General features: G+C 37.6%; 1 protein-coding gene across 2 annotated transcripts in view; it reads right to left on the reverse strand.

The window, feature by feature from the left end:
- CRIM1 (cysteine rich transmembrane BMP regulator 1) overlaps positions 1–23835 on the reverse strand; it is a 199916-nt gene that overhangs the window by 39666 nt on the left and 136415 nt on the right. For both annotated transcript variants that reach the window (XM_087776384.1, XM_087776383.1), the window contains one exon: positions 8474–8602. In XM_087776384.1, the coding sequence (XP_087632510.1) occupies positions 8474–8602 (129 nt within the window). The remainder of the gene's footprint in view (positions 1–8473; positions 8603–23835) is intronic.

Here is a 23835-nt window from a genome sequence, read left to right on the forward strand (position 1 = left end):
AGAGCAGAGTATAGCGCTCAGAGAAAGAAAGAAAGCAAAAAAAAAAAAGATTGCAAGCCTAAAGATTCAAATGTGAATCAAATTCAGTGTATGCAATTGTGATCCTGACAATATCTCTATAGCCTTAGCTATAACTTTAATCATTAAGAAAATAATCACAAGTTCATTATGAAAGGATAAGTAAAAACAGATTTTCTGCTAAGGCTTTGCATTTCAAGTGACAAGTGCTAAAGAATAGAGAGAACTAGTTCATGAAAGTCAATTGCAATGAACTGAGGAAATTTATTATGGCAAAATGTTAGGAGGTTACATGTTTGGGGGCTTTTTCCACCTCTGCTTAGATAAATTTCATCAGGAACCTGAATCCCAAATCATGCAACATATTTGCAGAGAAGAGATCGAGCCCTAAGTGGGCTAATAACTGCTCCGAAAGTGTATCGGAGTAATCAGATAGTCTGAAAGGAGAGGACAGGAAACATTTTAAAAGCTAGTGCAGAAGGAAGACTACCTTTCAGAGTTTGAGAACACTGTGTTACGCACCTGCGCATCACTGCAACTCTTAACAGAATGCGACCAAGCTTCTGATCACACAGTGTAAGCCATCTTTATTTCTCTGACTGATTAGTTATGACGACATCACCTAGGGAACTAAACTAATGGTTAGAGAGGAGGTAGAAGACTAAAACAGAAACAAAATGATGAATAGGAAACCAATTAAAGGGAAGACATCTCTCATTGTGCTGCTTAGGGAAATACCTGCCTGAAGAGTAGAGTTCTTCTATGTGAGTAGTAGAAATACATTCATTAATTTTTCTTATGAAACGTGAAATGTCAATGAGGTAATGTCAATACAGAAAACAATCCTTCTACACAAGGTAGTAGGAGGGCTTAGGGGGGTAAAATAATAATAGTGCGGTGAAATGCGATACTGAAAACATATAAAGTTGTGTCACCCATAGGGAATAAACAAGAATTTGTGCTACAAGCTGAGAGTTCAGGCGCAGGATATTGGTTGATCTCAGAATGATACTGACATGTTGCAACTTAAGAAAAAGATGAATGTGTTCCTGAATGTCTCAGGCTAATATAACTGTATCTTTACCACCAATACTTAGCTTTTTTTAACGTGAGGACAGACATTAGCTGAAATACCATATAAAATTCTGGAAGAATTTCAACTGAAGTACAACAGAAGGCTAGGACAATAATCATGGAAAGGCTGTTTGTCCTCAACCAACAACATTATCAAAATATCCTCCTGCTAGGAATGAATACTCACTTGAGGACAAACATGCACCAAATATTTATAGCAGTGTATCCAGCCCACACAACACCACTATGGAGTTCTTTTCCATGTGCAACCATGACTGCAAAAGCAGCAGCAAAATCAGCTACCGACAGGTCCACATTTCTGGTCGCAGTTTTCACTAGACCTCACTATACTGGCAAAAGCTATTGCTTATAGACTTTGACCCCTCTAAACACTGTAGTTCTAACAAACGTTTTGCTCTGTAGTTTGCAGCAATTTAATACATTATGTGCTGACCTGGATATGGGAATTTCAAATTATTGGATTCATTTGGATCAATTTAATAAGATGCTGTTGGAAAAAAACAGGTAGAAAGGGAAAGAACAGTTGAAGATGAATTGGTCTTCCCCAAAACGTTTGTGAATTATTAACAAACAAACAAATAGCACCAAAGTTTTTAAGCCTGGTCACCATTGTCCACAAACTCCTTTTAAATATAGTGGTTTCTTTCTCCCTCTTTCTTCGCCCACTCACAGTTTCATACACACAGACTAGAATAAAACAAATGTTAAAGTTTCAGAAGAGCATGATACTGTTTAAGGGGAATCTGTTTGGGATATGGGGAATGGGACAAGACTCTATGAAGAAGAAAGTCTTGTCACAGGGAACAGATGATTACTGAGATATGGTGAGGCTGTACACAGCACACCGCACACAAACCATCTGGTGTTTCAAAAACTCTTTTCCACTAAGCATCTTATTCTCAACACTAACATCAACTCTTGTTTTAAAAGGTTGTCAGATCACTGTAAGACCGAGTGACTGGTTGCTAAAGGAAAGAAAGATAGGTACAAAAATCAGCACGCAAGAGCAGTTGATATACCGACGTGACCTATTATAGTTCAGAGCCCACCCTGCAAACAAGACACCAACAAAGTTCTGTCCCAGGATATGCAATGTTAGCAATCTTTGCATTTGTGAGGATTCACTCAGCAGTCAGATATTTCAGATACAATGCAATCTCTCCTTCTCAGGAACGGCATTCCTTCCTCAAAAGGAATCATAATTCTTTGGCCTAAATTCAAACCATCAGATGCACGATTTATTCCTGATTTCAGTGCTCACATCCCCACCTTGCATGAGCCTATGAATGTTTGGAGTGTTATAAGATACTGCTCAAAAATCAAACTGAAAAGTAAACAAAATTCAATTCCATGAATTGCATGTTTAGGTCTAAGAAAGGTCTTCTGTTTGAACTTCTAATAGCTTGATTGTAATTCCAGCTAATTCTTATTTAAAAAAAGACTTCAATTTCCTTCTGCTAGCATATATATGGCATATAAAAAAACCTCTAAGCTCTTCAACTGGGATATTTATTTTTCTCCAATTTTTTATTTTACATATGGACACCTTGATAATTGTACTGTAAAGACTGAAAGTCATCTTAGTCTAAAAACTTTTGAAAATGCATTCTAGAGATGCATAGCCTGTTGAAATACTTTTAGTTTTCAATCCTCTAATTCACAGATAAAAAATAACTGCCAGAGAATATTAATAGACACTTGACAAGAATTATGTCAGTATTTCAACTTGGCTTAGACTGGTGTCCATTTTTTGAAAATTTGTAGCATTGCTACACAAAGCTAGCTACATACCTTTACCATCATTATTTTCTTGACGCTGAGGCTAGATCATATCAGGAGAACTGTTTCACAGTACCTTTATAATTAAGCACTCCTCAGCCGTCCTCTCGGTGTGGATTGCTACTGCTGGTTAATCTTCAGGGGTGGGGATCTGGGGAGGCAAATTTATGAAGGAGAAAACTAGGTTACTTATCAGTAACTGGAATTCTCTGAATATATTGCCTCCACAGATCCACACTAACCCTCCCTCCTTTTGTTAGAATTAACTCACGATTCACAATAGCTGGATAAAAATGAAGGGACTGGGCACTGTGATGCTAGAAAACCCTGTTTAAAAAGATAATCTCATGAGTCCGTTGAGGCAAATTACCTGCTTGGATACTTGCTCTGAACAACTCTAGGATTCACATACAACACATGACTTCATGAAAATGGATTTGTAGCAGTGATACCTCAGAAGTGGAATTACTAGAAAATGATCAAGCTTCCACAAACCTTCTAGCAGCACATTTTTTTTTTTCCCCCACAAGTCAAGTGAAGTTCTTATCTGCTTCTATTGCATTAGATATATCATAAGCATTACTAAAACCAATATATTGTTGTAATCTTCAGAGATCCCCGCCGAAGACTTTTCTTCTAGTGAGAAGACAGATAATATATATTTGGCATTAGTAGTTAGTTCATCATAATTCCACCCTCTTCAGGGAGCACTTCCCCTATCTTCCATATGTGTACTTACAGTTAATATTTCTATTCTACTTAGAATATGTACTTTTCTCTGATCTAAGCCTTAAATTTTTAAGAAACATGCTTCATCCCCAATTTTCCATGGCTGTATTTCACTAACTGACATCTAATACGTAATAGCTATTGCCTTTCACATCACTGCAGAAGGGTAACAACACATCCTTGCTCTGCCAGGTCTACAGAATTATTCAAAAATCCAAGATGTGCTCTTTTTGCACTAAGGAAGACTACCTGGATTGTCTTTGTTTTTATTATTTTTATTTTCCATGGAATTTGATGCTAAATGAAGGTAACAATGGGAGATAATTGTTACTAAAATAGAAAAAAGTGTTACCTAATTTATATTTTACTTTACTATTTCCAGGAATTTTGCATTATCTGAAGTGTACGCTGTGCATGATTAGCGTGTGTGATTATTTGTCCCACCTTAGTTTGATATAAAAATTCACAAAAATTATGTTTATTTAAATGGACAAAATTAACACTGAGGGAGTTCTGAAGTGCTCAGAACATAACCCTGAGTATGGATTATTTACAGGAATAAAGGAATGAAATATTCAAATTTTGGCTAGGAAGAGTGAAAGGCTAGGAAAACCCATCCCAAACTGTAACTACTGAATGATTAACACACAGAAAAGAGCTGAGATGTATTCTCCCATTGCAGTCCCTGCAAAGTTTTTCTTAGGCTTTTTCCCATTATCACTCCATACACTTTTTCAAAGCCTGAACCGTTGCTTTTTATAGACAGCCCATAGATGCACCTACCTAACTTTCCTCAAACCTTCCAATCCCGCCTTTGAACGTCTGCACAACTAAACCAAGTCCCACACTGCCACACCCAAATTCCACATCAGAATTCCACTCCGCTTCAGCAGCTATAAAGGGAGGTGGTGTGACTCGCCAGAATATTGAAGTCCATGATGCGGATGTCTGCTAGTGTAGAGTGAATCACAGTACTCCTTCTAAACTCCATGGCAGAATACATTTCCTGCTCATTTAAGGAAAAGGTCTTAAATCCTCCAAAAATATTTCTGTATCTATGTAGAATGTGTTTGGGGAAAGGGGTGGTTTTATGTCTAGAGAACTGTGCAAACACAAAATATACCAAGACTTCTAATTTTTGAACAGTGATTTCATGGTTTGCTTTGACAGACAAAAGAGACCACGACACAAAGTGGATGATGGTGCACTATAATGTGCAGGGAAAATGACTCCTCTCAGCCTTCTACAATTGTGTCTCTCCATAAGCAGTCCGGAATTAATGAAATTGCTTGACAATTGCATCTTGTAACTGCAAAAGTAAGCCTTCTAAATGAAGCAAGCAATTTTAAAAATTGACAGCAATGCTCTAATTTAATTCAACTTTAGTAAGATCTGAAAGGTTAAAAAATACGAAAGCCATACGTGCTGGCAGTTACACCCTGAATAGTACTTCATGTTCAATTCATTTGGGGTAAAATGCTATAGTCTAAGTTGCAGGACAGATTTTAAAGGCTTTTTCTTTTTCATGAATATAATACAGGGAATAGACAAGGCCAGATAAAATACTGGCCCTCACTGCAGACTCTCACTGAAGAATGATTTAGTGTCAGCAGCAACTATCAGATTTTAAGTCCTATGTTACTGCAATCAGCAGGCATTATTCAATGTGCCCGTTAGTCCTCTTCAGAGCAACAGGAGTCCTGCCTCACAAAGAGCCGATCACTGGTCTTGTTTCATTCCCCTAATGTACCCCTCCTCCTAAAGACTTTAATCCACTTCAGTTCTCCCTATGAAAGCAAAGGCCTAGACACTCCAAACACAATAGCATCCTACAAGTAACAATTTTTTGGTTATTTACTTTTTTGTATTTTTTCTTGTTCTTGTAACATCTTATAGCATCTTTTTTTTTTTTTTTTTTTGGTAATGCATTTTGCTGTTTTAGTTTTATTCTTGGTATTTTGCAGTGGTTCTTCCTATATCCTGGATTATACTTTTCTCCTTTTATCTTCATGTAGTGCTGCTTTGGCTTCTATACGCTCCCGGTCAGTATGATCATTCCTTCTCCCTCATCATTTGTGTTCCATCTCTACCCACTGGAACTTTCCCCCCATATCTATCTATGCTCATTCTTTGCTCAGTGGTAGTTTTTTCTTCCCTTCTCTTGCAACTGTGGTCTGCCTCCGATTTTTATTTTACTTTACAGCATGTATGTTTTCACTGCATGTTGTTACAGCATGTTTTTGCATTCACTGCAAAAAACAGGAAGTAGTATAAAGGACAAAGTAAACTACTTCTATTAAAATCGTATTCTAGAAATGTTACAATTTGCTTCTTTCTTCCTTCTCATTCTGTAGTTGGCTTGAGTTAAGCTGGATAAACTTGAAACTAAATTACAATAAAGCACCAAACAAGTTTCATGATATCGTACTTAGACAATTATTTCAAATAAACCTGTGGTACTGATTTTTGGCTACAGGAATGTAAATGAAGGTAATAATGAGGAACAATGTACAGCTTTACTCTGTTCTTCCACTTTGTCATTTTGCTTTTATTTTGGCTGAAATAGATTGACGTATCACAAATCTTCAGCAGAGACCTCTAAAGAGAAATTAGCAAAAAAGGAAACTATTGGAAAGATATTAGTAGAATTAGGATATGATGACTTCAAGTGGTAATGGGGGTCATGTGAGCCTCCTTTACTCAAGCACCTTAAATCTCACTCAGTCGAGCAGCTTAGACCAGCAAGAAACACATGGGTGCAGTATAAAGACAGTGATGCTCCCAGAAGTCCACAGGAGTGTACACGAGCTAAAGATAATACACATTCTCACATTCTTAGAGAGCCAAGATGCAACTAAACTGCCTTGGACATGAAAGTACATAGGATCTCAAAATGCAGAGAACTAGTGCAGTACATTTTCAGCATATTTGACCTAAAATTCCTTTCTTCTCAGTGCTCACACATTCATTTGTCCAGAGCCTTGCAAGCGGGAGACATTACTTGATAGAAAAATTCCATTTCTGTCATTTTGACTGATAACCACCAAGTGATGAAGACTTCCAAACTGTTATTTGTCTTCATTTCTTTAGAAAATAAAGGTTTCCCCTCTCTGAATGACTGAGGAGATTTTTAAGCAATCTACAATTCAAGTTATTTCACTGAAAAAAGATGACAGACAAATGATACTATTAAGTTTGCTCCAGACAGTTTGCTACTGCAAAATGAACATAACTTCAAGCAAATCCGACAAGAGAAAAATTCCCCTGAATAGGTTCTTAAGCACTATTTAATCAAACACTCCAAGCAAGAACAGAGACTTCCTGGGATGTGGTATGCGTACACGTGCAATCTGGTAATCTAGGACAAAAGAAATGATCCTTTGCAGTGATGGGTCTCCTGTGCACCAAACTGGAAGGAAGGACTGCATGCACAGGCATAGATGATGAAATTTGCCGAGTATGTCCATCTTGTTTGTGTCAAACTCCCCAATCAATTTAACAACAACAAAAAAAGAAGGAAAATCAAATCACAATGATAAAAGCAGAACTTAACATTTCTAATTTTGTCGTTAGGACGAACTATGTAAGGCATGTATGCGATAGCTTGGATGCAATCTATGGAAAGTTGTCCTTGCCATGAATACAACTTGTAATCAAAAGTATTATTTCTGTATTACCATAACGACATTATTGCTTGCCATATATTTACTTGTTATTAGGATGTCCTGTCCTTTACCTTACGGAAACAAAAAAATGCACATTTCCCCAGGAAAAAAAAAAAAAAAAAAAAAAAAGGTAAAAAAGCCAGGACAAACCCTTTTCTTGTTCCTTAAGCAAAACACCAATCCAATCCTAAAACTCTTTAGTTTGTACCAATTTGGAGTTTTATTTTGACCATTTCTACTGAGGACCCCTAAAATAGTCGTATTGGTTTAGACAGTGGCTGAGAACGGGTGGACTGAAATCAAAAGAAGAGGAACAGAGTAATACTTTAGTTGTGAAAGCCTCAAGAGGCTACAAGGAAGCTGCAGAACCAATAAAATCACTGCTCACTGCTAGGCTGGGCTGGCAGCCAGAGTGACACATCCTGCAGCTGAGACTAGTACTCCACTGGTGTCCTTTGTTGGGCAATTCCAACAACCAACCTGACCTTGCTTTATATTTCATCTGTAAACATCTTAAAGAAACACATACAGAAAATACGTTTTTACTGCTTCACTGACACACACAAAGTTCTTACAAGGCACAATGATTTTCCTTGGGGAGGAAACAGATGTTGAAGCCTGCATAAATCCTAACTAAAGTAGTGTATATATATATATATATATATAAAATATATGTTATAGAAATAAAATTATATAAGGATATGTTTGTGTATATAGAAACACCCCCGCAGGCATATAATTTTCAAACATTTATCCCCCAAAAATCTAAGTTTTGAGGAAAAAAGGCTAAGTTGAAAATAGGCTGTTGAGCAATAGGGGTTTTTGAAGCGCACAAAGCTAGATGCTCTTAAACTCTTTACATACACAGAGAAAAATGAAACGTGGAGGTCTTATCAGCCTTCTCAAAGTCTGAATGAATATTAAGTCCCAAATTATTACCTTTTCTACCTAGCTGTTAATTTTCACCTGAAGTCAGACATTTTATGTTTTGCTCCAAACACATTTTAAGCAAGCAAACAAGCAATGTCAGAAATTAGGAACCTATCCTTTAAAGATGAACAACTCTAAAGCACACACATACTAACACAACATATAATCAATGTTACGAATGGAAAAAACAGCATACTAGCATTTTCACATACAGCTTGACATAAAAGGTAGAAGCCACTGTATTTTTGCATACTCACTAGTTTTGCACTGACAAATGCGGCAACCATTTTGGTCCAGTTTGAAACTATAGATACAGTCTTTTTCAGTCAAAGTGCAGTTCACCAAAATCTCACACGTGGGCGGACCTATTGTGATGTATGTTGGTTCTAAAGGTAATAAAAAATAAAACAAATAAATTTAAGATTACTTGAGTATTTTAATTAGGTTCACAAAAAGGCATATACAATACAACATGAAAAGAATAATTTTTAATTAATTTTGCTTCTTAATGAATGAATATTCTTGGTACTTCTGAAACAATTCAAGAAACAGACTTTGTTTTGAAGTGATGTACACTCATCACACAGTATGAAGCTACATAAAATTTCTGAAATATTGAAACAGGAAAAAAAATACTACTATTTTTTTATTCACTATGAAATCAGCTTTCCTGCATATGCAGTTTAAAACTGAATGTAAAATACTTATTTTGCCAACTTTTCTCCAAAAGTATTTCATCAAAACGTTGTACAGATTTTTTTACTTTAGAAATTGAACGGAGCTTTCTCCAAAGCTCAGTTGATTGATACTACCAAGCTGCAAATCAAAGCATGTGACTCAGTAGATCAAAACTTTCTCTGTGTGAATAAGATCACTTCTACTGAAATTTAAAGCAGAAGAGACTCTGAATACTAAAAGGGCATGTAAGATACACTGCATGTGAAAGATCTCTGGAAATCATTTAACATGTCTATTCATTGAAAACATCACTTCTTACAGTATACTTTGCAGTACCAGATTATGCTTTTTGAAGTTCAGGATATTATTGCCAATTATTAGGTATTGATGAACAGTACAATACTTCCTTTTGGACACCAAACATGTCGGAGTATGAAATTTGTTTTAATACATACGGTGGCCAGAAATATTAATGTGTTTTAGTGTACAAATTTGTTAGAATAAAATAATATCCAAAGACTTATGAAAACAACAAGGAACCTCAACACTACCATCATAAAACAGGATACAGAAGGCATGAAACACTTATCTTTTCCTAAATGACTTTTTGCTCTGTGAGACTAATTTAGTCTATCTAGTATTTCTCATAGAACTCAAGCACTTAAGAACCAATGAATTTATAGTTATGAGCATTATTAATATTAAACTAAGCATTCAGGAGACACAAATTGCATTACTTTTAAAGAACTAACTGTGAACTTTTGCTTCACTGTTTCAATTGTTTGAGTTTATCCTGTTCCTCCATCTCAAGAAATGAAGACTTGAAGGAAATTACATTTTTAAGAAATTCAATACATGAATTGATAAATTGTGAAAATACAGAGAAATGGTATACTAACCATCAGGACAATAAACCATAATATGTTTTATACAGTATGCACATTTTCATGGACTGGAGGTGGCCACATCTTGCCATCTCTCATCCCCAAACCAAATACATTGAAAGGCAGATTTTGCCATCCTTAAAGGCAGCTAGTCTTTACTCTCAGACTGAGGGTAAAATACCACTCAACATTGATTAAGTTGTTAGAAGTATACACTGTTAACCAAAATACAAATTTCTGTGCCTGTTGGCTCCATGTCCAGCAGGCAGCTTTTGCACCCATGCCTTCCAGTCAAGTGAAAGTTATCTCATTATGAGAACGTGCTTTTCTGCTTTCATTGTCTTTCACAATTTTCAGCTTTCATAGCTTCTCCCCAGCCCTACTCTTCCCTTCACAACAGTTTATAAAGCGGATGAACATTTTTAATCCTTTTTAAATTAGGTCAGCTAAGTACAGAGTTTGGAGGGGAAAACTGAACGAAAGGCACTACAGTGAAGTTAGACGACTTCACACTTCTATCTCAGAGGTCATGGTTCAGATTCCTCACTTCGCTGAAAGTTTCGAAATAACATTCAAATTCCGTTGCTTGTGTAATTTTTGTAGGAAAAGTAGCTATACACATTATACATATATAAAATACCACCACCAGCTTTGTTCAAATGCAAGCTAGAAATTTGGACAATGGCATCTGTGTGTCTGTAGACCTATCAAAGCACTCCTAGCTGAAATTAAAACTTTTTCAGATTTTTTTTTCTAAGAGTTTAATGCAGATTACTAGGTTGTGGGTCAAATAAAAGATTTTAAAAATTTCAGTAAATTACTCATTTCACAGCTCTGAGTTTGCATGTGTAGTATGGAAGAGTAACCATAATGAGCACTGTATTTTAGTATCCATGGATTCCCAAACTAGACTTCTTTTAATCTCAGTGAACTCTTCATATTTGTTTTCAAGTTCATTCAGTAAACTGACTAAATCATATTCATACCTAATATCTAACATTTGGAATTTCAACAAGCCATTCGTTTAGGGATCAAGAACGTATCAATATATATCAATAATATAATATATTCCAGAGACTCCATTAATTAATCCCATCTGTTTAGTACTCAGAGTATATAAGATAGCTTTGCAAACAAACTGATTTTTAGCATCTGGTGCTGATTTTGAAAACTTCCTTTCCTACCTCACTGCATTCTCTACCCAAAATACTCTAAACATGCAGAAGACCAGAATACAACAGCTACCCTGAAGCTCCATTCAGGCTCCTGGCCAGCCAGCCAGCCCAAACCCTATGCTTCATATGACAAAAAAGCTACAGTAAAGCTTATACTCACTCGTAGTTAAAACCACTACAAACCATATGAATCATTAATGCTACCCAAAGCAAAGTTCACAGACAGTAACATGAGCTGGAGAACCGAAGGAGACTGTAGCTTTACTATCTGACTGCAGAACAGTTAGGTAAGAATATGTAGTTAAAAAACCCACAAAAGCTCCCTGAAAGCTGAAATGGAGTTTAGTATTCATTGATCCACTTAGGTGTCAACTAAACCTAGACAGAAACAGGATTGTGTTTCACCCTCCATCACTGAAGTTCACCCCTCAAGATAACATCTCTTTATTTGCAGGTATAATTTAATATTGAGAAAAAAACCCAGCAGATCTCTGTTATATATTTTTCATGGTGATTTTTCAAAACTATACTTCTGAGTTTTGGTGCTCTTGTGTCTTGGACACACCAACACAACGATTTTTTGCCCCCTTGATACATCCAGTAATGTGGTATTTCTTACAAGGGACAACATTAAACTGTCATTATGTTCATTTGAAAGGTTTTTCTTAGTCCTCTATTTGTTGCGTTTTATTATTCTGTTACCTCCCACTTTTGTGTCTGCTCTCAGCATCCTCAGTGTTTCCAGACGAGCTTACAAATGTGTTTTTTCTCCCTTCTGTCCCTAAAGGTAAGCCCTGAGATACAGTAATTTTATATGCATGCCTGCTTCTCAATGAGCTGCAAGTAGAGGACAAAAGAAATAATTTCATTCCCTACCCCCACATGTGCAAAAATGCAGCCAGAAAAAAAAAAAAAAAATATCAGCCCTTTTCACTTCGCTAGACAAGACTCAACAAATAAAGCCAGCTCTGCTCTGCCAGGCTTCTAGCTATTTGAATAGGCAAGCAGTAGCTAAGCTTGAAAAAGCAAGTACCACCACATGATCTGAGCTAGGCTTTCACAGCTGCTCTTCGTAGAAACGGCAGAAGAAAGATCCAGTGCACAAATGCACAGACAATGGGTGGGAAAAATGGGTGCTGTTTCTGTCTGTGTGCTTTACAACAATAAAACTATACCGTAGAAAGAAAGAGAGAAGAAGAAAATAAAGAAAAGGGGATTGAAGAGAGTTTGGATGAAAACAACGGATTTTTTTAATAGAGCACAGATTTTGCTGATGGCAAGTGCTTATATATAAGGTTAAATGCAGATTTCTATTAAAACATCTTGCTTCCATATACTTTCTCTGAGCCTGATACTTTCCATGCTGAACTTTAGTGCAGAGGATTATTAATTTGCATGCTGGTAGGTTGAGAAAAATCTTCCAATTAATTTTTTACACTGGCATTTACTTAAAAATAACTTCAAAAATTTTGAAATCCACAGTGGATATTACCTATATATCTATATATCCACTAGTCAGACGTCAGTCTGACTAATCCACTGAAAAATATTATGGTATGTGATCAAAACCCTAGATCTCGTTCATCCCAGATTGAAATGAAACTGCACATTTACAGGGAAACAAAGGAAGATGGTGACATCCAAGATTACATCCAAGCCTGGAGCTGGCTTTGTCCTTGCAGTGACTGCTGTTACTAGGACTAGAAAATCTCTGGTGGACCTTTCCAACTTGCATGACTCCATGAATTTCACTTTCACACAAACTCAGGACATTTCTAGTGAAAGCAGCAATATCCTTGATGGATCCTAATCAAGGAACTGAAATCCAAAGGTAAACATTTCAATTTCTGATGATTTCTGTATGCTTTTGCCAAGTACTGATTACCTTTCTTCCACAATAAGAGTACACATTTGCCTAATAACACCTCTCTGAAATCTACTTAATGGCTTAAAGAGTAGCTTTTTATTCAATAAGAAAAATTTCTTCCAGGCAATTATAACAGTAATCCTCTCTGAAGCGTTATTTAGTGACAGCCACAACCACCCTTAATCAGTCTCATTTTTTGTCCTCCTTTAAGTTAATACATTACCCATGCTTCACCTCTCGGCAAGGTACTTTTATAATTATTATTACACAAAAAAACCACTTAAGCTCTTTGCTTTGTTTCATTTGGAATGCAATATTTTAACTCAAAACAGGTTTTGTTTCGCACTTTCAGTAATGCCATGTGAAGGAAATACCTACTCCAGGCTTTTACAAAATTGGTTTTAAGTAGGGAAGTAACTATCGGGCTCTAAGTTTTCTCTTCTGCACATTGTTAAATATAACATTGTTAAAACACAAGTTAATTTAAAACTAAATGGGGAACTTCTGTTGCTGCCTGCAATCGACTGTTAGAAATCTGGACCATGATGTATCTTAAGCCAAAAGTACTAGAAATGTAAGGGGACAGGTATTTTACATTACTCAATCATTCCAGTGTTTAATTCCACTTGTAAATGTTGCCCTCTCAATACAGAAGGGGAAAAAAAGCTATTCCCATTATAATAAAATGACTATATTTTTCCTTGCCATAAATGTATGACAAAAGTATGCACCAAACACTTGGGTTCAGTTACTTTGATTCAAGCACAATGGTTACTCCAGCTAAGCCGACACAGGAGGTCTGACTTCCCCTCTTCACCGTCTTCATCGGTGCTCCCAGCACAGCTCTACTCAGTATTACTCTACACACATATGCTTGAAAGCTAGCAAGTCCTACCAGCGTTTGGTGTAAAGCGTCCCAAATGTATCACAATATGATTTGGAAATGCCATAGTAACAAACTGCAACACAGTGTGGGTTGACAGTAGTCCATGTATATATAATTCAACAAAACCAGGCAAACAGAGGACATTTTGGACCTCAAAGCTGCAAGCGTTTTACGTATTTATGTATACATGTTTTTCTTGCCTTATTGGATTTTTACATATAAATTTATCTGTATTGATGTAAAACCAGCATTTCCAGCCAACTTCACGCTAACAAAGAGGTTTCAATCTGCATCGTTTCTTCATCAAAACAGTAAAATTGTAACCTCTATAGATATATCACTATACAGAGGTTGAAAATTATCTTTTGAGATCCTTCTCTGAGTACCTGAACCACCATGGATTTCATCAATTCCATCGTAAGACTGCAAACTACTGCACAAGTCCCTGTGTTTTACATGGAATTTAGGAGCACAGGCCTTAAAAATTCATTGCCAAGTGAACAATTTTTACATTAATAGACATTAAGAAAAATACGTCCCTGGAACTGACCAAAATACTATTTTGTATTTCATTTGTATTTATTCAGTATTTGTATATTGACTATTACCGGCATGCTTAAAAACAGTTTCAGATGTTTGTTTTCATAGTTACTATATAACAGAAATACAGTATATTCTCATCAAGATATTTTGAGGAATTATTTGGAGAATATTGCTGATGCAACTGGAATATAAAGTTGCCAGTGATTTCTTCCCATGTATGAGAAAAACATCTTCCCATGTATGAGAAAAAAAAAAAAATGCAAAAAAGCATTTGTACTTTTGAAAGACTAAATTACAATCAAGATAATTTCAACATACAAGTTCATACCAACAGTAACACATGGACTTTTCTAACACACCAAACTAACTGTTGTGCAGCACAATGAAGCCACCAGGCCTAAAAATAATCCTAAACTTAAATGTGAGAACTATGTAGTCATAACTGTAGAACGAAAAGTAGGATTGTATGCTTCACCACTCAGTGCTACAACTCCCCAACCTCCTCTTTCATATTCCCATCTTGTTAATGTGAACCAGTCTATAGTTTAACTAAAACCAGTCAGATAAAATAGATCAATTCCTTAGGCATATTATTTAAAAGGCTGGAACATGGAAACACATTTTCAATGTATAGCACAGTGAAGCTTTATATCCACCTGTGAGCACCACTATGTATGTTCTCCCTACCTTTAGATCAGCAGTATTGATCACAAAAAAACCCCTTTTCAGTATAAATGGGAAAACAAATAAAATAATCGCAAGTTCTGCCCATTGATATTTCCAATACTTTTAACAATAATTAACTATGGGTTTTTTGTTTTGTGGTGAATTTTTTTTTTCTTTTTTTTTTTAGGAGGGACAACAATAAGAAACTTTGTATAAAGGTCTTATTGTGCTCGGTCACAAATTAATAAAAAAATTAAAAAATACCTCTCTGAAGTTTGCACATGTAATTTACAATGATTTTTAACCCCAGAGAGAACTCATAAAATAGCAGCACATTTTGATTCTGCAGTGATTGGTCTTGGGATATTTGGAGAATGTGTTAGCCATGTACAACAAATAAGCTCAACAGAAGAGGATTCTACAAAGCCCAACATCTCATTGGGAGCATGAAATGAAAACCTCTTCTGGGGGAAGAAGAAAAAATGAGTCAAAATCATGTTCTACACATGGAGAAAGACCTCTAACATCAATAACAAAGAACATGCCTGTGTTTGGGGAAAGTGAAATAGCTCCCTCTTCTGTAGTATTTTATAACACAAACTATTTCTAAAAGGATTAAGATGTTCTGATCCTATGAAACCAGCACCAACTGACTTAAAGAAATACAGCATCAGTACATTCAAGCACTTATTATAAAAATTAAGAAAAAAGTGAACAGCAGTCTAACTTTTTACCTAATGCTTTACATGATAACTGGCTAAAAACTGGTCCTGAAGGGTGTGCTGCACAACAGCCTTTCATTCGAGTCTGCATACTTGTTTGAATTTTGACTGCTGTCCAAAAAAGTTAACTGCAGCCTACTAAGCAGCAGCATGTGTGTTTACTTAAGGTTCCTGTAAAAACATTCATATCATTCCAAGAGTGACTAAATGTTTTCCATCCTCATAGTTTGCATTCCAGCCTTCCCCGCCCCTCCAGTTCATTACATGAAAAATATCAGTCCTGGGCAAGAGAATTTCCTTCCTGGGTTTGAAATATCTAATGCCTTACAGGATTTTTTTTCCCAGCATTTAGCTATCTGTGTTAACTATCAGTGTTCAAGAATTCAGCATCACATAACTATTTATAAAATGTATGCAATTTTCTAATGTCACAAATAACTCTGAAAATATATTCGCTAATACTTCCAAACTCAGTTCAGCTTGGCAGGCTTTTGTTTCAAATTTTATTCATACTGTCAACCTGAAACTACTTAAATATGGATTTTTCCTTGAAAATAACTACTGTAATCCAAGACTATTTTTATTGTTGCAAGCTGAAGAAGCCTCCTATGAACCAAAGCTGCATGGGGGTGTGTGTCTTTTTTGTAGTGATGCAATCAAAATACTCACAAACTTTCCACTCCCAAGATGCGAAGTTAAAAACTTTTGTCTGTCTTAAACCAAAAACTGGAAGAATTGATTAACAGGCATGTATACCCTTCAAATGTATTTTAATGCTGATGGACAGTTTTAGGTGGAATGACACTAAGAAACAACCACCTTTATTAAAGCAGAATCAATTAAGCCTGCCTATCAAGTAATGTCCAAACAGGTAAGAAGGCCATTCAGTTATCGTTACTAGGTGAAGATACAGCAAACACTAAATTAGTGTGCATCTGGGGCAAATCTATGAATGCTATAGGCACTGAAAAGAATTAATGAGAGGATCCACATGAGGTTCTTTGTAAGTGAGACATCCTTAGCTGCATTGATATATATTAATTAGGATTCTTTGGTTATTTATCCTTTCAGTAGTCTTCCACTAAACTTAACGATCAACCATTGAAAATTAGGAAAAAGTTATTTTATACTAGTATAGTCTTCCTGCTTTTCTTAAACTTGGAGAGACTTTCATTGGCAGTAGGTTTCATTATACCCTGGATTGTGTGGTTCAACAGCCTCAGCTGCCTTGTCTAAAACAACTATACTAAAGCATGATCTGGCAAACGTAAGCCCAATTCTCTACAGCATGGCGTTTGCATCTCTTAATTGACTTCGATGAAAAGGCTGGTTGAGAGCTACAGCGCTGCTGCCGAACAATAACTTATACTTCACACTCTAAGGAGATCTCTGGACCCAAATCCTGCGCTGGTGAACGCTGCTCACTACCACTGACTTCATCCTGAATGAATCAAAATTTCTTTTCACTGGACTCTGCCGCCTGTTTTTACTTAATGAAGTGTTGGACACGCTAAAGGAACTGAACTGAATTACGTCTCAGCTAGAGTTTGGAGCCCTTTATTGATGAAAATGTTAATTTCTTTTTGTGAAGATAAAGTGTCAGCCATAATGACAGCAAAGTAATGCAGGCCTTATTCATGAAAATCCTCTGAGGGGATTTTGTTTAACACTTAATTTCTCATTCACAGCTTATGCTGGCACCCTGCCACCTATACCTGAGGGCTCTCACACAGAAGGACGTACTGCACGGTAACCAATTACTGCGCATCAGCGGACTGGGTTGCAGCTTTCCCTGTGAATAGCCTGAGCCTCTGTGAGATGCAAGGGAACGGAAACGACCATAGACTTTCCTAAAGGACATTTCTGGCATCAGTGCCGGTGCTGAGCACTTGTATTTAATATCTTGTTTAAAATAAAAAAAAAAAAATAAAAAAATCAGGTGTTTTCATACTATCCAACCCAATATTTGCTTTCTGTGAACACGACTATTATTCCAATTTACAGACAGCTGTCCACTGATGCAGAAGGCCTAAGGGAAACATGGTTATTTCTATCACTGTAGCTTGTTTGGTGTTATTCATATGCTATTATATATTGCCACTAAATAGCTATTTTGAGCTCCAGTATTCACTTTTTTTTTTTGTAAAATTCGTTAAAAATGGAATTGCTACTTAAACAACACCAATTTTATTTGGAAAATAAATAATTGTTAGCCGAACAGAGAAGCAAGTAGCTCTGTAAGCAGCAGTACTGACAGAAACCTGATTGCCAATGGATCTGGTTACCTTCAATGGGACAGGTGCACAGACCAGCTCCCATAAAGAACCTCCAAGTCTGAAAAAGTGTGAGCGCACACCAAAATTTTGCAGTCCCTTATGGCACTTGAAAAATCACTTTCTCCCCTCTACCTAGCTGTCTGTTTTCACTAAATCTGTAGAAATGGGCTCTTTGAGACTTCCTCCTGCTGCAAGAAGCCGTTGGCTCTAAAACTGTAGGGAAAGCATGGCGGGCCAATATGATTATCTAAGCCTTAGCTCTTAATGAAGACAGTCTAGAAAAAGAAGGAAAAAACAGACTAAATAGATAATAGATTAAACAAACAAAGGCAAATCCCAAAGGACCAATATCATTACAGCAGCTATAGAAGCTATACAGAAGCATCCATCAGAAGCTTAAAACTAGTTCCTTGTCTTGGATCCACAGAATGTGATGGGCCTGCTTTTCCCAGCTTCCACCAGCAAAAGGAGGTGCCTGCCTTGAAAAGCTGTGTCAACTGAAGAGCTTGAGTTTGGGGACAGGCTGATAAAGGAAGGTCTTCCCCCTCCACACTTCGCTGTCTCAATGTGCCTCTGTCTCTAGCCTCATGCCTTATTGGTAACCGTCACTTTCTGCCTTCCTCTCCCAGACATACTCGCCTCAAATTAGCTAGCTGCCTGCTCACACCTTGGGCTTTTATCTATACACTCCTTGCCCCAGCACAACCCACAGGCACTGCTGTGTCAGAAAACTGGCAAGGAGTGACAGGAGTGGACATATCGTGACAAGAGGTCTTGCCGAAAGGGCTTTGATCACTTCGATATTTACTTAAAAAACCCCAGCAGCTATATATTGGTGAGCCACAGCCATCACTTGTATAAACACTGAAAATTACACATGAATTACTACTACTGTTTTCAGTTACACATGCAATTTCCTGAGCAAATCTCCTTTCACTGAGGCTGAAATACAAACTGCGATGCCCTGAATGCATCAAAAAGACAATCTTAGCCACAACATGCCACAGGAGGAGTTCTGTTTTCCTCAACAACTTTCTGCTTTCCTCTAAAACACATCTTCCCTCTTGCAATTCAGTTCCATTCTTTCTTGTCCTATCTTTTTCTCTGCAACAACCTTTCAGGCACTTAAAGACTGATGTCTTCTCATTCCAACTACATAATTTTCTCTTTAAGTGACACCAACCCAATTTATTCAGTCCGTCTTCCTAGGACATGTTTTGCAAAGCTTGGACTCTGCTCATTGCTCTGCTTCTGACTCTTTCCAGCCTGCCTGCAACTCTTTCAGAGGAACAACATCCAGAAAAGGACCAAGGGCCTACTATGTCAGCTAGGGACATACCCGCCCATAGGAAAGAAACCAAAAAGGATTACTTCAGGTCTTGCAAACTGTACTCTTGATCATAATGTCAGCATGGTGTTTGCCTTCTCAAGGTTCTGTTAATCCAGGTTCAACTTTTTCTTTCCCTCTAATCACCAGACTTCTCCCGGAGAACTGCTATTTTACAATTACTGTGGTTCAGGACTCATGAAGAATCTCCTCCAAGTGTAGTGCGTTCTGTTTTCCCTTGTTGAATTTGGTCAACATTTTTCTGCCAACTCTCTGCTTTAAAACAAGCATACAAATTCATACTCTGCTCTCCAAGATGCTGCCTGCCCTTTTCAGCTTTGCTGTCTGTAGATAAAGTAAATTTAGCTTCAATTTGAGCAAGTGAAAACATCAAAACAGAGCTGGACCCAGCACAGTTACTAGTGGCTACCAACTACAATGCAGCTCAAGAAATGTTGCCCACAGATTTGAAGATTAAAACCGTATACAAACCCATCGTATTGGAGCGCTACACCCATACATACCCCTGTCCTCCATACACCTACCCCATGTTCCTGTCTCTTCCTCCCCACCAATCTCCAGCAGGAGCTCCAGTGTAAAGCATCCTGAGCACCTCACTCACCCTCCTCTGTCTACCAGTGCTGCTGGTGGAAAAGATTTAAGTACGGAAGGTGTGAGGGGAGCTGAATAGTTACCCTCTTCTCTAAGTCCAGCAAACCCCATACAAGCATTCAGAAAATTATACATTTCAAACCAATTTGGCTGTCCAGTCAACACTGGAATGTGTATTCTGTGGGCTACATACACACATACAGTATGTACACTATGGATATGTATACAGCAGCATGTGACAAAGCATCAGAAAGGGCTTACTGTGGAAAACTGATACAAATCAATTCTGTATGGTAATGTTACATATCACAATTGCTACTCCTTGATTTAGAAAGCTGTGAACAGCTATTTCTGTATAACTTCAGTCTCTACAAACCTTGCACTCTGGTTTTCTCACTGCTGTAGTAAGAGCATCAGGATTTTCTTCACGGAGGAGTGGGAATGTTCTGCTTCAGTCTGAATTTACTGTGTTCATAGGCTGAATACATTTGTGTGCTGACATACCGTGCTGACATTTCAAGAACCTGTGTTCACAGAATTTCTACTACATTATATTTGATTCTCTGACTGCAAAATTTTTTGAAAATGTAATCCAAGAATAATTTTATCATAATGTAGCTGCAGGAATGTAAACTTATCTACAGGAACAGATATTTATTTTCACTGAAACCGATTATAAACCAGCCAGGAAATAACTGAATTGGCAGAACCGTAGGTGCAGCAGCATTTAGATGGAAGACAGAGCAGGGAAAGTCAGAAGTGACTGATACTAATAACGATTTACTCCAGATGAGCTGCAGCCAGGCCAGATCCACAGGCAGCTTTGATTAGAACTTGTCCATCAGTTTCACATCCCACACACCACTCCATTCTTCAACACTCACACTAAATAAATGATAGAAACATCTCTGACTAAATATTTTGTTTCACATACTAAAGAGCTAATATCTAACATGCTTAAAATAAGTTCACACAATTGAAGCTGGCTGCTGGCAAGCTGGATCTTTTTTACATATAAACAGAAGTCTGATGAGAAATAAATGCATACTTAAAAAATAGTGATAAGCATATAAAGTCTCTTCCTTACTGTTCTTGATCTGAAGCCTATTTTTAAATGGAAATATGGGCTTGGTCCATCAGCAACTAAATTGACAAAAATATAGTTTTCAACAAGCATCAGTCTTCTTTCTGCTCTAGAGCTGAAACATAATTAGGATTCTAGCAGAAAAATAATTGTTTCCTACATTCTGCACTAGTCCCAGAAAAGTCGTTCATGCAAAAAGTAAGAGCTATAGCTTAAGAAATTTAACATACAACCCATGTAAGAGCAGAAAAGTGAAGTATATTTGTGATGAAATTGTATAATACAACTTTGGAATTACTATACATGGTCACTTTAAACTGATGTACAAATAGAACATTACTTCACTATGGTATATTCTCTATAGATTGTACATTTTACAGCGTGAGTTGAGACATGAGTGAGAACTGGAAGCCATTCACAAGCAAAGTGTAAAATGAGGTATGTTTAACCCTACAATCACTAGTAAACTACTATCTCAAAATCACCTGCTAGGTTTACATTAATTTTGCCCATTTATTTAACATATCACTAAGTTGTGCTGCTTTCTCCCTTGAATCCCTTTCTCGAGTAATGTGCACAATTAAAAATATGATATATAATGTCACCGATCCCACAACTTAGCCCACACTAGATATGGATTTTGCTCTTCTGTGTTGAACAGTATGAGATAAGAAATGCAGAAGGATGGGGAAAAAGGAGAACAGACTGGAGAGCACAAGACAACGCGTTTAAGCTATTAGTGCAACATTAGTAATGTTTGAGCTTCCATTCAGTCGACACTTGTGCTCATAACCTTAATTTTGCAGTGTAGTGTAAGCTACAGACATGCAGATTTAACGGGGTAGGTACACAGAAAAGCATCATATGGCTGATGCTGAAGGTTTTTAATTTCTGTTAGGAAAAACTGTGCCTGGAATGTATTTTATTGCTTGCAGATCTTCACTAAACATGTTGCACGTTGTTTTCATTAGTAACATTAAAATCAAGGGATTGGTTTGTCACCCAGATTTCCAGCCAGGACTTTCTTCTCCCCTGATCTCACCACCCCTGCAGGTCACTGACGAAGCAGTAAGTATCATAAGCAGAACCTTGTCAACAGAAAGGACCTTCAGGAAAATGAGTGAGACACTGATTAAAAAGGGGAAGGAGCACCAACCCATGCGGCCTACCAGGTTAAGAGGACAGAGATGTCAGCTGGCTGAATGATGACAGAACCAAAACAGCATTTTGGATAGGACCGTGATGTCATTAAAACCATATAACCCAAATTCAGGACAGTAAGATGTGCAAAGAAAGCAATGTTTTTAAGTCTTCCCATGGCATACATACTTCCTCAGTTCAGTCCTACTACAAGTAAAAAAAAACAGAGAACAGAGATGTAATGCTCATGGCTTGGACGGGCGTACTCTTCGCTGGGTAAAAAAAAACTGTCTGGAAGGCCAGGCCCAAAAAGTTGTGGTGAATAGAGTTAAATCCAGTTGGCAGCCAGGCACAAGTGGTGTTCCCCAGGGCTCAGTATTGGGGCCAGTTCTGTTTAATATCTTTATCAATGATCTGGACGAGGGGATTGAGTGCACCCTCAGGAAGTTTGCACACAACACCAAGTTGGCTGGGAGTGTTGATCTGCTAGAGGGTAGGAAGGCTCTACAGAGGGGCCTGGACAGGCTGGATTGATGGGCCAAAGCCAATCATATGAGGTCCAACAAGGATAAGTGCCGGGTCCTGCACCTGGGTCACAACAACCCCATGCAACACTACAGGCTTGGGGAAGAGTGGCTGGAAAGCTGCCCGGCAGAAAAGGACCTGGGGGCATTGGTTGACAGCCTCCTGAACATGAGCCAAAAATGTGCCCAGGTGGCTGAGAAGACTAATAGCATCCTGGCCTGTATCAGGAATAGCGTGGCCAGCAAGACGAGGAAGGTGATCGTCCCCCTGTACTCGGCACTGGTGAGGTCGCACCTCGAGTACTGTGTTGAGTTTTGGGCCCCTCACTATGAGAAGGACATGGAGGCGCTCGAGTGTGTCCAAAGAAGGGCAACAACGCTGGTGAAAGGTCTAGAGCACAAGTCTTATGAGGAACGGCTGAGGGAGCTGGGGTTGTTTAGCCTGGAGAAGAGGAGGCTGAGGGGAGACCTTATCACTCTCTACAACTACCTGAAAGGAGGTTGTAGCCAGGTGGGGATTGGTCTCTTCTCCCAAGTACCAAGCGATAGGACAAGGGGAAATGGCCTCAAGTTGTGCCACAGGAGGTTGAGGTTGGATATTAGGAAAAACTTCTTCACTGAAAGGATTCTGAAGCATTGGAACAGGCTGCCCAGGGAAGTGGTTGAAACTCCATCCCTGGAGGTGTTTGAAAGATGGGTAAATGTGGCACTTAAAGACATGGGTTAGTGGTGGACTTGGCAGTGCTACGTTAATGGTTGGACTTGATGATCTTAAAAGTCTTTTTCAACCTAAACAATTCTATGATTCTAAGCAGCCCCTTGCCCAGTGGGTTAACAAGGAATAACTATTGCAAAGAAAGCAGACAGTACTTTTTTCTACCCATGCATCAAACTCCAAGTAGAAATACTATTAATCTCGGATTTAAATCTTAAAACACATGATGTTACCTTACCTTGGAGGCGGGCCATAAGTCTATGGTTAATGCACAAGCCCCTGCTGCCATCAGCTCAAACGTTTACTTTTTTCAAAAATAATTTAAGAATACACAGTATGCAGACAACCAACATCTAACAGATTATTATTTTTTCCTAATGTTCTGGGATTTTCTTAATGTAAGCTTTCAAAGAAAAATGTTAACAGATTCAGCAAGACACACAAGTCTCTTTAATTAACAAACATCCAATCCGGTGATACCTTGATATCTAATATATGTAAATATTTTTATTCAGGCTGC

Source organism: Nipponia nippon, unplaced genomic scaffold, assembly GCF_047370975.1.
Source record: "Nipponia nippon isolate SJK-2023a ecotype South Korea unplaced genomic scaffold, ASM4737097v1 scaffold_4, whole genome shotgun sequence".
In the NCBI taxonomy this organism is placed as follows: domain Eukaryota; kingdom Metazoa; phylum Chordata; class Aves; order Pelecaniformes; family Threskiornithidae; genus Nipponia; species Nipponia nippon.